We start from the raw sequence: 15,952 nt of genomic DNA, 5'->3' as shown, positions 1-15,952 counted from the left end.
AAGAGTGCAAAATATCCCTTTATTAATGGAAGTTAATTATTTTTCAAAGTCTCCAGTTTGTTCTTCACATCAGATGAAATATATTTTACACTTTAGAGTTTTGTAATGGAATAATAATAATAGTAATCTCACGCCAAAAGTAACCACTTGCCCACGAGAAAAAAAGACGAATGAAACGGGCTATTTGCAAAAACATTCGCTGAGTGAATCCACGGTCCGGAAAAAAAGAAGAATGTCATTGTTATTACATGCAAGATTCGATTCAGTGTAGTTTAATGAAGCATTGCTTGTTCAGCTTACTCAATACATTCAGCATGGCCTCTTCAATAGAAGTACTTTGACGCTTTATTTTCATCTATACCATTCTGAAGACCTTGTATAAAGAAAATACTACCAGCTTGGAAAAGATATTGAGGTGTGGAAACGGGTGAAAAGCTCTGCAGCATGTACAAAGTCAGTTTGTACAAAAGGTAAAGAAGAGGTTCACGATGGAAATTCTGCATAATATCCCGTTGATCATCGATGGATTGGAACAATGTTGCATCTGAGGGAGAAAACAAGGACAGGCTAGTGATTGATGTGACCCACTAAACACCTGCCAATAATGCATTTGATGTCGTGTACAAAATAACTGCCATTAGTCAAAGGAAAACTATATGCCCTGCTTACTAGGAGCTTTTCATCTGCTTGGTTCCTGTGGGCTTCACAGCTTATTTTTATTCTAAATACCAGCTAATCAACTGCACTTTTAACTAATGTGTCAATCCATGGCTTGGATAGTGTCTACAGCGCTCACCCCAGCAGACCTCTGCCTGACCAGCGCTGAGGAGTCAGGCTCATCTGAGCTTTCTGGCCATCTCGGATGACTGTGACACGTAATGGTTTCTGTAAAAGGACATGATATTGCAGTTAATGTGACAGGTAAAGTGTGTGTTACTAAATGTAATCTATGGTTGGGCATGAAAACAAGAAGATATAAAAAGGTGAATTACAAGAATATTTCTTCTAATTCTAACAAAAGGTTTGATAGGTCTGACGAATCTAATTCTAACACAAAAAAGGTCAAGGAATGATGTCAGGAACTTACACCGTCACTGTGTTGAACCACAGAAGCAATGTTCTGGAGGTTCTGAAAGTTTTTCGTGTTCACAGAACCAAACTCAATGACTTCATCACCAACCCTGAGACCCTTTTGGAAGAAAAAAGCAATGACTATTATCTCTGGAACAAAAACAAGTATGTTTCAAATAGGTCTCCACCTCAAATAATTCTGATGGTTTATCTGAAACAACTAGCAGATACGATAAGATTACTTTACACATCACTCACAGCGCCACAGGCGGGTGAGCCTTGAGTCACAGCATCCACTCGAGCAAAGGGAGGGGGCAGAGTGACCTGTTGCTCCATCCCTTCGCCCTGCGCTCCGGGCTCATCCTTTTCCCGCTTGGCCTTCTCTCGAGCGTGCAGCTTGTGTAGTGCTTCTTCAATCTCCACCATGATGGCCTTGTGATCATTCTGCAGGCCTGCAATTACCAAAGCAATATCTTGAAAATAAGAATAATAATTTGGTGCAAACTTGATATATTGACTATATTGTATACACTAAGTACAAGCTGACATCATCTTAAAAAGTGATGTCAGTATCAGCGCAAACTCAATTAACTGGGCCTATTGTCTTCCATAACTAAACACAATACAATGTGCTGGACTCTCGGTGTTATTGTAACAGAATTACAGCTCAGCTGCTGGATGATCGTTACAGTTGTGATCAGGTGGGTTGCTTGAAGTTGAGCAACAAACGAAGTTACTCAAATGTCTTCTGCCCTCAGGGAAAACACTGGAAACTACTTACATGAAATACTGTGTCTTGCTGTCCTGATCTGGTAAACATTAACATCTGCTCGGGGGAAACCCTCTGAGTCAACCAAGGCACCTTCAACTCCGACACCTTGCTGTAAACATGAAGAGACGTGAAGAAAGCGAAATAAAGAAAGGCATGTTATTCATGTAGATTGATGACTGCACCCTTGGGTGAGCTTTGAGCTGCTTGACAAACTAATTAACTTACGTCTTCCAAAACATCGTAATAAGCCTTTATCTGTTCTTCAATGTCATCTTTCTGTTTCACCAGGTTTTTTACATCATCCATTGTTATTTCCGACTTTCCCGCACTGTTTTCCTCTGTCATCTTCATGGTTGCAGCTACATCCGGGTGTTAAACCTCCAACGTCACTACGGTCTTCTTCGTCTTCTTTGTAGCAGGTTTACGTCAGTGGACGCACTTTACTGCCCCCAGCTGGTGGAGGAAAACATGAACTCTAGCTTTCCAGAAGAGGAGGGAGGCTCTCCTCTATAGTCCACTGGCTTTTTGGCCGATAGGTACAATGTGTACACCGTGACTATTATATATTATACTTTAGCTGTGGAAGAGCATTTTTCATTCTCATATTTAAGTGCCTTCTTTAAATAATGTGATGGCTTGTGTGATACAATTACCAACACCAAACAAACTTGGTTCTACTTTCCACAGGAACGCACCGTCCAAATCATAAAATAAATGAAAATCTATACTCATTCATTATTTCAGAACACATGAAACTTCGTCAAGGATTTGATTTCCCGGAGTATATGTTGTTTGCAAAGAAGAAAATAACAAACCAAATGTATGTTTTCTCAAACATTCAATAATTAAAAAAAACCCACAAAAACACAAATCAAATAAGTAAATTTTAATATAACATTGGATACAAGAATTGATCATAACATACAACCATATACATTTTTCATTAACTTTTTAACAGTTGTAAACAACGAATATCTTCAGTACACCAAACAACAAAATATGTTTCAAATTGTTTTGCACCAAGTAATTCTTCAAGGCAACACGTTGGGAACGGCTCCATAGCTCCGAGACATGATCTAACTCAATCCAGACTTGTAGTGGTCGACGATGGCCATGGAACATTTTCATCCTGTAGCATATTTTTTATTTCACAGCTGTCCACATGGATGCACATTGCCATAAACTTAGAAAAAAGTGAATATGAAAGAAGCGCTCTTGAAGTGTTACACGATATCCCCAAGTGCTTAATTATGAATATTTGTTATATTTTGGAATGTAATTTGAATAGCCTTTCTCTTCAAACAGAATACAAGTGCAAATTGTTATCAAAGTCATTAAAAAAACCTCTGTGTGCTCTGTGATCACAAATGCAAAACGTTTTCCTTCAAGAAGTTTTCCTTCATGTTAAACTGGCGTACAAATCCCGGCTTTATGCGGCTGGAATGTGAGAGCTTGGAATATAAATCTGTGTTTGTTTTAAAGCCGTCACAAATTAGTGCTTATGATAAGGTCCAACACCAGATCAGACGTTTGTGTTAATATAGCTAACAGTCTGTATCTTGTGTTCCTGCATGTTGATCCATAAGCACCAGGACAGACTCGTCTTTGTCATCTTCTTCTGACGCTGCACCATGAGATGAAGATGACGAAACCTGCAAGAGCTCGCCCTGAGCGGCCATCTCCTTCTGTACCAGAGCAAACTGGGCTGTTGCCTCATCCAGTTGTGAATGAACGGCTGTGACCCAAGTTTGTAGCTGCACGTTGAGAGCATCCATGCCCTGGTCCAGCTTCTCCTGTCGGCCTTTTAGCTCTTCGAACATATGTTGTGTGTCGCTGGCAACCTGCTGCCTCTTTCCTTCAGAAGGAGCCCGCTGACGCAGCATGTAGCCCTCAAACTCCGCTGGACTGAGGTTGAGTGCTGGTCCATCCAGCTTCTCGATGAAGGCCACTGCACAAGACTAAAACAGAGGACCAGCGCAAAAGGCATGAGTGATAAACTGACCCCGTCCCACAGCACCTAGCGGTGTACACAGAGAGACTTTGCAATAAACTTACCAAATTTGTGAAATAGTAGCCGCTCTCTCCTGCCATCAGACTGTGAGGGAGACCAAAACGAATCACATATTGCATGTTGGAGTGGAGGCGAGGAGGATTGGCCTTCAGCACCACATAAACCAAAGCGGACAGGAAGTCGTCGGCATTAGCGGGCTCACTGTTGGAGGTGGAGAGCGCCTCAAAGACATGCTGACTGCATTTGGACACGCATGCAAGTTTGTCCTGAGGCGCTCGTTTGGCATCCATTTCAATTATAGCTGTTTGAAAAAAACAAATACAAAACCTTAAAAACCAGGTCCTTTTCATGATGCTTACAGCTTATGGAAAACTCTCTTCTATGAGCTTTAAGAAAGAGTTCAACATTTTGGGAAATATACTTTCTGGCCGTAAAATATTAGTCCAAAAGGTAATAAAATCACCTCTCAAGCTATGAATGCTGATATTTAACGATGAGACTTGAGCGTTAATTGCTCTTCGAGTTAAAAAGCAAGTAAGCATATTTCCTAAAATGATGAATGATTGCTTTCAGCTCACCTGTTATAGCCGAGAGAAAGGGGTCGCCGGTGACTGCCGTCGTCTTATCAGGAAAAGGGACGCTCAGCATCTGCGGAGTGATCCAGTTCAAAGATCTGAAAGTGAAACATGTGTTTAACAGGGCTTTTAAAGTCAAGGTTTTGATCAAATACAGCTCACGACAGACAGATTACACATATACACTCACACACACAATATACATTTGTATTTAAGGATTACCGTATCCTCCTCTGGAGAGCAAGATCTTTCTGTTCATCGTCACAGCTGTCATGGCAGAAAACCCATTTGTGCAACCGTGTCATTATTAACTTCTCTACGTGCTCCATTATCTGAGTGACCTGAGCCTCAGGAAAACCTGGAAATATTTAACAGTCATTAAAAACACTAATTCTTTTAAGGAAACAAGACCAAGAGGTGTTGACGTGATCTGTACTTACTGCTAAAATATTCAGCAAACGACTGGAAGAAATCCTGCACAAGATCGGACTGCTTCTGTACCGGCAGATCCTGCAAAGAAGATGAAATGCTTTAATCAGAACGGCTTCGACACATCAGAGTCAATTAAAAGTTATGGGAAGTGTAGTGTTACATCTTTCAACAGATTATTACATGGTACGCCTCCATTGTGTTGAGGAAAGCCGTACAACGGGACTGCAAGCGCTGAGAGGAAGGGCTCTTTAGTAGCTTCAGGAAACCAGTGAAGTCCCCGGGCTCGAGGCTTTGATAAGGTTTCAACACATTCGCATGCCTTTCAGAAGACTCTAGAGGGATAAAAGGAGGATGTTATTTCAGATTAATAAGTAAACATGTTGAAAAAACAGACACATATTGCACTTCATTTGTTGAAACTCTGCTGACAAGATACTGAATTTGGTAAAATAGTAAATCGATGGGGCACGCAGGAGGAAACGGGTTCATCCATAGAGTTCAGTTGTGCACCTGTGGAGATAAAAACACTACACTACCCAGACATGAACACATGGGGCCCTCTTGATACATGACTGCACCTTGAAATCATGTGCTAAGGAGGAATGACTTGATGGCACACGACAACCCTGACTCAAAGTACACAAAGCAAGCTGAACCACCTTGAGGTTTAGGAGGCGATGGGCTTCCCCAGAAGAGTCTCCTCATTGTGTTGATTCGACGACCTTTCTCTGTGCTTTTCTTCTCCTCAAATTTGGAGAAGGTGAGAGGAGTTCCATCATGGCTTGGCCTAGAAAAGAACAACAACATCAGGCCTTCAAATCTGAACCCAGGTTTAGCTGTGGGCCACTTAAGTAGCATGAAGCCAACAGTTAGTCATGTTAGCGGCTAATTATATTAAGTAAGCACATGTGTAAAAGGAGTATGCAGAGCATTGCCCTTTAATGTCTACTTAGGTAATCATCAATGGAGGACTATAAAGTTTGTGATGGTATTAGATGCGACTACACCTTCAACATCATGCCGATGCAGCTGACAAAAAACACCAGGGTCCAAATGCTCCTGTGAGTCTAAATGACTGAGTGCGTTTACCTTGCGTCTTGCCTCGAGGCTGCAGCTGGCCGGGCCTTCTCTCTCCAGCACTTGGAGCAGAAGCCTTGCCACGCAGGGTTTCCATAATAGCCACAGGCGTTCTTGCAGAGCAGCTCCTGAGAGACTCTGATTCCTCTTTGCTTGTCTGTCCACATTGTTCAACTTTTCTATACACTGCTCTCACCTATTGGAAAGACGAAGAATATTTCAACCAAAAAAACATTTTCAACCTACTCTGCAGTTCTAATATAATGCCTTTGAACGTTATCAACTCAGTTTGTCCCGTGCTGGTGACTGCGACAACCTAAACGTCACAGGTTTATTGTTCCCTGAGGCCTACAGTTGGCACATAACCTCCGGCATCTTGACTTGGCCCATTTGAAGCTTCAGCATTTACCTGGGACACCTTGTTGTAATAAAATAGATTAAAGCCCAGGAGCACTTCTGCCCAATGCTTAGAACTGTATGATTTATAAATGTGTTTCCATGGAGGAGATGACAATTTGTATTTTGCTGAAACTGAATTAGGTTAAGATGTCAGATTCTGCTTCAATAAAAACCACAGCAGAGATCATGAAGATGAAAGACTAGTGTCTTATCTGGTCAATTTAAAAAGAAAAAAAGGTTGATTTAACTGGCGCAGCCTGGTTCACCGGTTTAAGAAATTGTCCAATAATCTAACTATGTTTTTCTAAAAACAAGTGTCATCGCAGGCTTCTTTCTCACACTTTGCTTTTACACCCTTCAACAACTCTTTCATGTGCCCTTCTATTAAATGTTATTTTGAAACTTTCCCCACAATATCTAATGCTCAGCTGCAGTTTATGAGTTAACAGTTAAAGCTTGTGGGGGGCTGACTGTCAGCTGATGGTCGGGGGTAAGAACCGCCCGCTAATGAGAGCTAACGTCGAGGGGCTGAAGCTGACAGCTATGTAAAGAAACCATCTGTTGGATGAAAAAACTAACTCACCTGCTGGTTAATTTTCCACGAGCATAAGGTCCCACTTGTTGAAATGCCTCCTCACCCGTCAGCTGGTGAAATCATGACGTTAGCCGCTTCCTTATCGGAGTTTGTTTCCTCTTCACCAACTCATCCTAACTTGCTTTGTATAATGAGACCAACAATCTTGCAGACGCCCGTCAGTTAGTGAGAAGATTAGTTCGTGTGAAACAGTAGTTAGTGAGAGAGAACTCCCGCGGCTCGAACTAAAAACGAAGACAGAAAATCAGCTGCTTTCAAACCTGTGCAACCGGAAAGTATTGTGGAAACAAGGTGTAAAGTTGGAAGTAGTGATGTGCACAACATCGACCTTTCAGAGTAAAGGTATCGCGGAAATATGTATTTATTTCCCCCGCTTTAACACGCAAGAAGCACACGTCCAACATAGAGGCATCGCCATAACAAAGCCCACAAAACCAGCGCGTCTAAAAAAAAACGGTCTCTATATAGAATACATTTACTATACTTAATGTATTTACCGGAAGTGTGTCTGCTTCGACGCTTGTGAAGCGTCGGTGACGGTCGTCACGAGAGCGTGTAATGTTAAACTTTATTGAACGACTGGAATTCTTCTGCCCTCTAGTGGTGACAATACGTAACCGCATATTTGTCGTTGATGTTTTATTTATTCATTATGATTCCCTGTTTATGATATAAATTACGTTTCACTGTTGGGATAAGTTAACGTAAAGTGCCATGCCTCCAGAGTCGGTCACAATGACATCTGCCTCGCGGTGTAAATGTTAAGGTTTCATGACCCCACGGTATTTAGAATAACACGTGTACTGCCCCTTGTGGTCAATCGTCAGGTTAGCGCTAATAAAACATAACAAGAATTCCGGTATAGTTTCAAAATACAGTAACCAAAAAGAAACAACTACGAACTGATAGAAACGATAGCGTTCAAACCATTTGTTCTGCAGTGTTGATAAGCTTCATGATTTAAGTTGGAAAATATAGATAGTGACTTTAAATACTTTAACTTTTGTGTTTTTTCCGTCTCTCGTCTTCTGTTAAAATAATCTCAGGCGGTTTTTCTAACAGCAAAGTGGCATCTCAACTAACTCTGTCTTTAACTGAAGTTTCTTAAAAAAGAAACATATGCCTTATAGCTTTCCTATCATTCGCTTAACGTATGTATATTACATTACATTTAATTTGTTGAAAGGTGTGTCTTTAACTGAATATAATTAAACATTGTCTAAATAAAATGCTTTACCGCCCTCGAGTGGTCACACCGGAGAACTGCAAAATCAACATTAGACTCGTCAAGCGTCGTCAATGCTAACGTGGCGCATGCTAGCATTTCCGCAAATACTTTCAAAATACAGTGACTCACCTGAAGTAGTAAGAACAAATAAAATCGAAATACTCATGTAGTCATCACGTTTATGTTATCTGTATATATATACATGTCTGACCTTACTCCTTAGGCATGAAACACTCGAAAAAAAACCAACAATCAAATTGGAGTAGCATGTTCAACTAAAACAAACTACTTAAAAGTGTATGACTGGGAAATCTGATGTTTTAAAGACATGATTAGATGTTTACATTCCACAATTACACACAAATAATATAGAACAGAGTATGTTTTGAGAGAAAGCTGCTAAAACCTGATTTACCTTGTCTCTGAAAACACATTTTACAGGACTGCTCATCACTTAATAGATGTATTCCTTAAATTCTGGCTCATACTCTGTGACTGATGACACGCAAGGAAGGCCACGTCAACTTTACATTATTTTAGCTTAGTGTATACCAAATCAACGTGAAATCAAATTTCTACAAACTAATTGATTTAATGGTAATCCATTTTGTAACACTAAACTTAAACACTGCATCATGTTTTATGGGATATTTACATGTTTGCATATAACATTTATTTTTGCAAAGCAATACGGCAGCCACACCATTAAGCATATTATTAATCGTGCTTTAATTTTGAAAGGAGCAACCGGAAAATCTACATTTTCAGCTTCACTCGTCATCTCAACGGTTCGGTAACTCGGCAACGAGACGCTTCGCAGGAGCGAGCTAAATTACGAAGCTTGTGTTTCTTATGCAATTGACCAAATAAGAAAGAATCTTTTTTCTTTCAAGAATAGAATAAGGCCAATTTTACAAGAGCTGATGTTGTGTTTCTGACAGTTTAGCGGTAAAAACTTTTTATGAAGCGACAGCAAAGAGAGATTATTCATCCAAGACCTGAAGTGGTGAAACATCATGTCAGACGCTGCGGTTCAGGACGAGTTGGGGAAGAGCTCAGAAGTTAGGAGAGAGGAAACAGAGAGCAACCTCGAGATAACCGGACAGTCTCAAGTCTACACTGCAACCAGAGATACGCTCGTGCGAAAGAAGGTTACTCAAAGCGGAACACACGCGTTGGTAAGCATGTGTTGTTGAATGCGTATGTTTGTATACAATAAATAGTCTTTGTGAGGATTTTGCAGTCAAGAAAGTTACAAGAAAAATGTTCACATTAAACGAGACACATTTCTTTGGATAACATGCTAAGCTAAAAACTGTCACTGGCTTATAACAATACTGAACATGTGTTCTTTGTTAAGTCTCTAGAATGGGTATTTGGGAAGAATCTCGCTCAACCTACCTTTAGTCTGCAAGACAACGATCAGCTAGTGGTCCTCTATGCAGCAACAAATGTGGGGGTCCTCTACAATCACACAACAAGCTCCCAGCACACACTCCAGGTAACGGAAATATCCAAGTTTCAGGTTGCAGAGCATTGATTCAAAATAGCTTAATGTATATACTTTCTTCTTAGGGTCACTGCTACCCAATCTCATGTATGTGTGTCAGTGAGGACAGACGCTGGATCGCATCAGCAGACCAGGCGCCGAAAAGCACAGTGATGATATGGGACTCCTACTCTGGGTAGTTTTTGATTCTACATGTAAGCTTTTTATGTATAACCTTTGCTCTTGATGGTAACATAATAAATGATCAATATTCCAGCATTCCAGTGTATACATTGTTCGATTGCCGCCCTGTGGGAAGTGTCATTGCGATGGCATTTTCAGCAGACACAATGCATCTGGTAACACTCGGGGGAGAGGAAGTTCAAGTGAGTATGCCAAAAGTGTTGTTTTTTTAAGCAGTAAACAGTGGATAATCGAGATTGTGAAATGCACAAATCAGAAAAAAATAGACACATTTATAATCTGTGGTTTTGCCACGACGCAAGATGATGAATTCACAAAACACAAAAACGTCTATAAGAGATGATGAATATTTAACACTGAATTTGACAAAATGAATCACAATTAACCATTTGATGATCTTTGCACAGTTTGTGTGTATTTGGGATTGGACAAATGTAACAGATAAACCTTTGTGGTTTACTCAACTCGATCCCAGCCATGGTTTCCAAGTAAGTCACTTTTGTATTGTTTAATTTTTTTTTTACATCACCTTACTTTATAGAAATGATATTCAGCAGATCAAACATTCAAATGTGGGATTGTTTTTCAGGATTACATCATTTTTAACCCAAATGATAGCAGTCAGCTGCTGAGCAACAGTAAAAGCCAGTTGCTATTGTACAGCAGTGTGAGTCCTGCTGTTCCTTTTTTTCCAAATAGATAATACAGCTGTTAAGTGCATGTTTATTGCAATAATCATCTGATCTTTTTAAAGGCCACAGGAAGTCTGGAATACTTTGCCCTGGAGTTTAAGAAGGTAAAAATAATCATCAAAATGTTGTAGAAGATGCTATCAAATTGCCATAGATGTTTCTGTCATCTATGGCATTTTTTTTTAAAATAAATACAATGTTTCAACTGTTTGACATTGAAGTTTTGTGATGGCGCCACTCTCTGACTTGATTTTTCTCTATTTGCTCAGTACTTTTCAGACACTGAAACTGTCAACATGACTGCCGGGTCACTGCGGCAGTCTGTGTTTCACTGGAAAGCGCCTCAGATCCTCACAGCGACTGCGTCAGGCTACATTGTTGTGTGGGATCCGAAGGAAGACTTAGCTGCAAATCAAAGCCTCCCCAGACATAGAATCCAGTTTATTCAACTTCAGAAGGATCCAATCACTGTCCTCACCATAACTGACAGGTTCGAGAGAGAGAGAAAAATATTCATGTTGTTGGTGTTGTTTATAATAAAATGGTCACACATTTATTGATTTTGATTCCTCTCTCTCTGTTTGACTTCACAGTTTCATTGTGACTGGTGACAAGCAAGGCCACATCAACTTTTATGATGAAGACTTCCTGCTTCTCACTTCTTACAGTGAATTAAACCTGGATACTATCGTTTCCATTTCCTTTTCCAAAGAGTGTGTGAAGGGATACCTGGACAATGACATTCTGGAGGCAAAACCCATCATCTTTAGGTGGAAGAAACACAATCTAATCTATTATGTTGCCAGTCAGACTGTTCTGTACATTTTAACCACCCTAACGTCTCTTTTTCTGCAGGAACTTTGTTGTGTCAACAGCCAGTTCCACAGTGGTACATGTGAATATGCAGAATGGCGACTCTCAGATCCTGCTAGAGAAGGAAAGTGAGACCATACATGCAGTGGCCTGCCACCCCAAACAGGCAGCTGTGGTCATGGGCAATCAACGAGGTGTTTTAAAAGTGTGGGACTATGACAACAAAGTCATCCTCAGCAAAAGGGTCTTCGAGACAAAGGAAAACATTCAGTGTGTCACTTTTGACTCTCAAGGTGAGCCAACACTGTCAACAAACAGATGTTCCAAATATGTCCGTGTTACCCGGTTGCTGCATGCATTTGCAATTTGTCAATACATTTTGCAACATACAGAGCCACCTTGTTGTCTCTGAACAGGATTATACCTGGCAGTTGGCTTTGGCAGTGGAGCAGTTCATGTACTTAATCCCAGCACTTTACAAAGTGATCCAGAGGAATGTTTTCTTTACACTAAAGAGAGCATCCACCACATCACTTTCTCCGCAGACTCAAAGTATCTTGCCACTGCGGTGAGCAAGTCCTTTTTTTTATTATCCAGTGTAATATGCTTGGCAACATTGATTTTGGACTAGATTTTGTAAAATCCTGTTGACCATTTTATTTAAAACTGGGATTGTGAAATAAAATAGGTTTGTGGCTATGCTAATGTCTTGTAAATCTATACTTCTATGCTTTAACATTCTTATAAACTCAAGTGAGACATGGTAGCTTTATTTTTTGTTCACTCTTAGGATGCTGGAAAAGCAGTGACATTATTACGCTTGCAGACTAATGAAGACGCACTGCCTCGTTGGGCATATATGGGCAGATACCAATCCCACTACAAGCCTATCAAAGACCTTCTTTTCGGGGTTCATCTGGACAGCACACAACCCAGACTGCTTTCTCTGGGAATGGACCGCCAACTGGTTAGTACGCTTTGTTAAAATTGTAGGACTGCTGAATAGTTTGGTGTTTTGTGATACTGATTTTAATGCCACGCACCTCTCTGTGAAAAATAGGTGGAGTATGACCTGGAAAACAGTGACTTAAATAAGCTTCTCATCCTAAGCTCGGAGCGCGTTGAGCAAAGCGCTGTGCCAACGGGCATGACTTGGTATCCTCCTCTTACCACAGAGCAGTTTCTTCTTGTTGCCTCAGACCAATACAAGATGAAGCTTTTCAACAGCACCACCAAGATGTGCAGGTCTGTGAGATACTGTCACAAGATTATTTGTGAAATATATTTCTCGAATTTTTGTCACACAAATCCATGAAAACATTATTGCATGTGTTTTACAAAAACAGAAAGACTATCCGCGGCCCAACATATGGCTCTCCCATTAAGAAAGCAGTGGTCCTCCCCATGAGTAAAGAATTTGAAAGAAACTTATATTACCTGGCATACATCACAGAGGACAAGGTCAGTGCTGAAAGTTATTTCTAGTGTTTGATTGAGTGAGAGGCTTTAGGATGGCAGTAGCTCAGTTTGTGGGGACCAAGCAAAGGCCAAGTATGGAATGTGGATTGTTGACTGAGAGGTGCAACTTCACCTCCTGGGCCCTGTTGACATGCCCTGGAGCAAAGCATCAAACTAGTAACAGATTTTATTCTGTCATCTCTCCACAATGGTTGCCTGTGTTTAACAAAATAGTAACATATGTATCAAAAAATGTCCTTGAGGGGACATTCAATACCTGCTTTATTAAATCAAAGTAGTGCTTGGTGTCACATAAGTAATTTATGACTCTTAATAAAGAAAGTCCTCCGCCCTGCACGACAACCTCTGTGCAATCTTTCCTCTTTTAATTTAAATTGTTTACTTTGTTACTTATTGTTACAGTGTTGATCTGAAAGTAAAGTAGGGGAATTGGAAATAGAATTAGTGCATGGTAGATCTTGAATATGTATAGATGATGTGATATGATATTACTGCTGGGTGTTGTACCTCCAGGTGGGTCTCCAGATTATGCCTCTGGATGGGAACCCCTTCAAGTCCAGTGCTATGATCTGCCATCCGACCGGGGTGTCCACTTTTGCCTGCTCCAACGACGGTCGATTTGTTTTCACTGCAGGAAGTTCCGACCACACTGTCCTGTCGTGGGAGATAAGTTTAAAGTGAGGATGAATAGTACTGACATGAGAGGCAGCGAACGTGCATGATGAGTGGAAGCATTTTCTGATTACTGGAAGCAGAATTTTCTGGAGTTAATCGTATAAATCTCTTGTTGTGAGTGCAGTGCATTGGAGGCGGCAGCTGCCTTGGGAGGGAAGGACCTGATGCCCTTTTACACTCTTTTAGAGGGAGGCAGAGATGGAAAATTCTTCAGGGTCAGTGAAAGGTTTTCCTTATTCCCTAAACTACTGACTGAGTGTTAAGTGAGCCACCGATTATTCCATTAATTTAAAAGAAAAAGCATGTGTCCATTTCTCTAATAGTTAGTGTTATCCAGGCTTTAAGAAGTTAGGTTATTTTTTATGTATATGTATGAAACATACTTTCTCTAAACAGTGAGTTTTATTAACTTTTGAAGATGTATTGTTAAATATCCATATGTTATATAATGGTGAAGGTGATCGGTTCAGCTTTGACACGTGCATTTTGTCCAATTGTTTATGGCTCAAGAATAAGATGCCATCTTTTACTTGCATTCCTCCTTCAGTTAGGAGCTTTCTACATTTCTAATACTATTCAAACCACAGATTCTCAATTTTCTGAGCTTTTATGTTTTTAGGAGATGGAGGACTTTTTCTATTACTGCCAAATAAACTCTCAAGTCAATGACTCAATGGAGACACTACAATTGTCTACCACAATCCCCCTGTCAGAGGTTCCCTCTCTAATGAGAGCTTTGGCCTACTTCCCGACAGAGCAAGAGGTACAATGTGTTTTAATGAAGCAACATCTTTAACAGTGAACGTAATTTTATACGACAGTAAAATCATTACAATAAAGCGGTTGTATACCTCAAACCTGTGATAAAAAAATAGCTGTTTTATATCTTACCAGATAGAAGATATGCATAACGAGGTTAAGTTCAGCGAGTATGCAGAAACAGGAAAATATGTGACCGACATTGACCTGGAAGACTTCATCAAGCTGTATGTCAACCATCGACCAGCTTTAGGCATCTCTCGCGATGAGCTTGTTCAAGCTTTTCACATCCTCGGTGATCGTGATAAAACAGGAAAGCATGTTTTGAATAAACATACACTCCTCGAACTTCAACAGACTCGAGGTATGTGCATACTATTCAGTCTTTGTTTTTAACTGTATTGCTGTTGCATTGCAAAACATATATTTATCCTCTCTTCCAGTGTATGTAATGTTCAAGTTTCTTTGACATCTTTTGACAGGAGAACACATGACAGGGGAAGAGGTGGCAGAATGTTTCTCTACACTTTTATGCCTCAATGAAGAGGAGGAAGACGAAGACGAAGAAGAAAAAGAACAAGGAGGGGAACAATCTGAACATGACAATTATAAATCTGACAGTATGTAAAATCAACTCACTCACAAACCATATCTTAAGAATTCACTCAGCAGCTGAAATATAGCATCCCCTTATGTGTGTGTGTGTGTGTGTGTGTGTGTGTGTGTGTGTGTGTGTGTGTGTGTGTGTGTGTGTGTGTGTGTGTGTGTGTGTGTGTGTGTGTGTGTGTGTGTGTGTGTGTGTGTGTGTGTGTGTGTGTGTGTGTGTGTGTGTGTGTGTGCGTGCGTGCGTGCGTGCGTGCGTGCGTGCGTGCGTGCGTGCGTGCGTGCGTGCGTGTGTGTGTCCAGGTGGAAATTCCGGATACTCACTGGTGTGTGCGCTCCCAGATGAGATATCCATGGAGATATTTACGAGTCACATCTTGGGCTTCCCGTCCTAAGCTGAGGAGGGTGGCATGTCTTCCCCTCAAAAGTGATGAAAGCAAGAAGAAGCTGAGTTGTTGACGAGCCTCACACTCTCTGCTTTCTCTTTTTTAAGATTGCTCATAACATGCCCATACAGAGATGTTGGAATTTGTATGTATTTTTATTCCACATTTTATTATTAATTATCAACATTTATTTGGATTATAATGTCAAGCATTGGAAATATATGAATTGTAATTTTACTATTGTAAGACAAATTGAGTAGCATTATTCTTTTGAGGAAATGTACTTTTGAGGTACATTGCACTGTTATTACTTAATTGTTCCAGTATTTTATTGTTTAGCTTAAGTAAAGGATTGGAATACTTCTCCCACCATAATACATTACTTTACACAAACAAAAAACAGAGGTCAATTTTTTAAAACTCAATTTCATCAGAAAAGTTGCTGGCAAATTTTGAATAGCCTACTAAGAGGAATCAATATTGTGTTTGTTTCTTTTTAGAAATACAATAACTATATTTAAATAAATGTATATATATAATAATAATAATAATAATAATAATAATAATAATAATAATAATACTAATAATAATAAAATCCATTCATTATTATTATGCATTCATCAGTTACTTTGTCAACAGCTCTTTAAACTGGTCTCAACATGTTTGCAACCTTTGCAGTGATGTTTATTTTG

At 40.1% G+C, this 15,952-nt stretch overlaps 3 protein-coding genes across 3 annotated transcripts; 1 reads left to right on the top strand and 2 right to left on the bottom strand.

Moving 5' to 3' along the window:
- Positions 1-256: 256 nt before the first annotated feature.
- Positions 257-2,225, bottom strand: psmd9 (proteasome 26S subunit, non-ATPase 9). Its single transcript, XM_068605347.1, has 6 exons — positions 2,069-2,225; positions 1,853-1,952; positions 1,330-1,523; positions 1,088-1,189; positions 797-885; positions 257-544 (listed from the first exon to the last, which is right to left on the bottom strand). Exons 1-6 carry the CDS (start codon positions 2,192-2,194, stop codon positions 517-519), a joined length of 639 nt encoding a protein of 212 aa, XP_068461448.1. The 5' UTR covers positions 2,195-2,225; the 3' UTR covers positions 257-516.
- Positions 2,226-2,714: 489 nt separating this feature from the next.
- Positions 2,715-7,347, bottom strand: LOC137805459 (rab5 GDP/GTP exchange factor-like). Its single transcript, XM_068605404.1, has 9 exons — positions 6,921-7,347; positions 5,951-6,134; positions 5,521-5,648; positions 5,042-5,193; positions 4,870-4,939; positions 4,652-4,787; positions 4,433-4,527; positions 3,899-4,155; positions 2,715-3,801 (listed from the first exon to the last, which is right to left on the bottom strand). The coding sequence occupies exons 2-9, from the start codon at positions 6,103-6,105 to the stop codon at positions 3,388-3,390; spliced, it is 1,407 nt and encodes a 468-aa protein (XP_068461505.1). The 5' UTR covers positions 6,106-6,134; positions 6,921-7,347; the 3' UTR covers positions 2,715-3,387.
- A 1,616-nt stretch (positions 7,348-8,963) lies between these two features.
- Positions 8,964-15,746, top strand: cfap251 (cilia and flagella associated protein 251). The gene is made up of 20 exons (XM_068605177.1): positions 8,964-9,338; positions 9,521-9,661; positions 9,736-9,845; positions 9,927-10,035; positions 10,261-10,341; positions 10,443-10,520; positions 10,608-10,649; positions 10,815-11,035; positions 11,139-11,315; positions 11,401-11,651; positions 11,775-11,926; positions 12,149-12,325; positions 12,419-12,603; positions 12,705-12,819; positions 13,351-13,514; positions 13,637-13,727; positions 14,132-14,275; positions 14,407-14,635; positions 14,754-14,891; positions 15,178-15,746. The coding sequence occupies exons 1-20, from the start codon at positions 9,177-9,179 to the stop codon at positions 15,267-15,269; spliced, it is 2,859 nt and encodes a 952-aa protein (XP_068461278.1). The 5' UTR covers positions 8,964-9,176; the 3' UTR covers positions 15,270-15,746.
- Positions 15,747-15,952: the final 206 nt, after the last annotated feature.

Source organism: Clinocottus analis, unplaced genomic scaffold (genome assembly GCF_023055335.1).
Source record: "Clinocottus analis isolate CAN_PGR_092001 unplaced genomic scaffold, fCliAna1.0.p SCAF_7, whole genome shotgun sequence".
Lineage (NCBI taxonomy): Eukaryota > Metazoa > Chordata > Actinopteri > Perciformes > Cottidae > Clinocottus > Clinocottus analis.
Note: the sequence above shows the minus strand (reverse complement) of the source record. Positions and strands in the feature narration are given on the sequence as shown.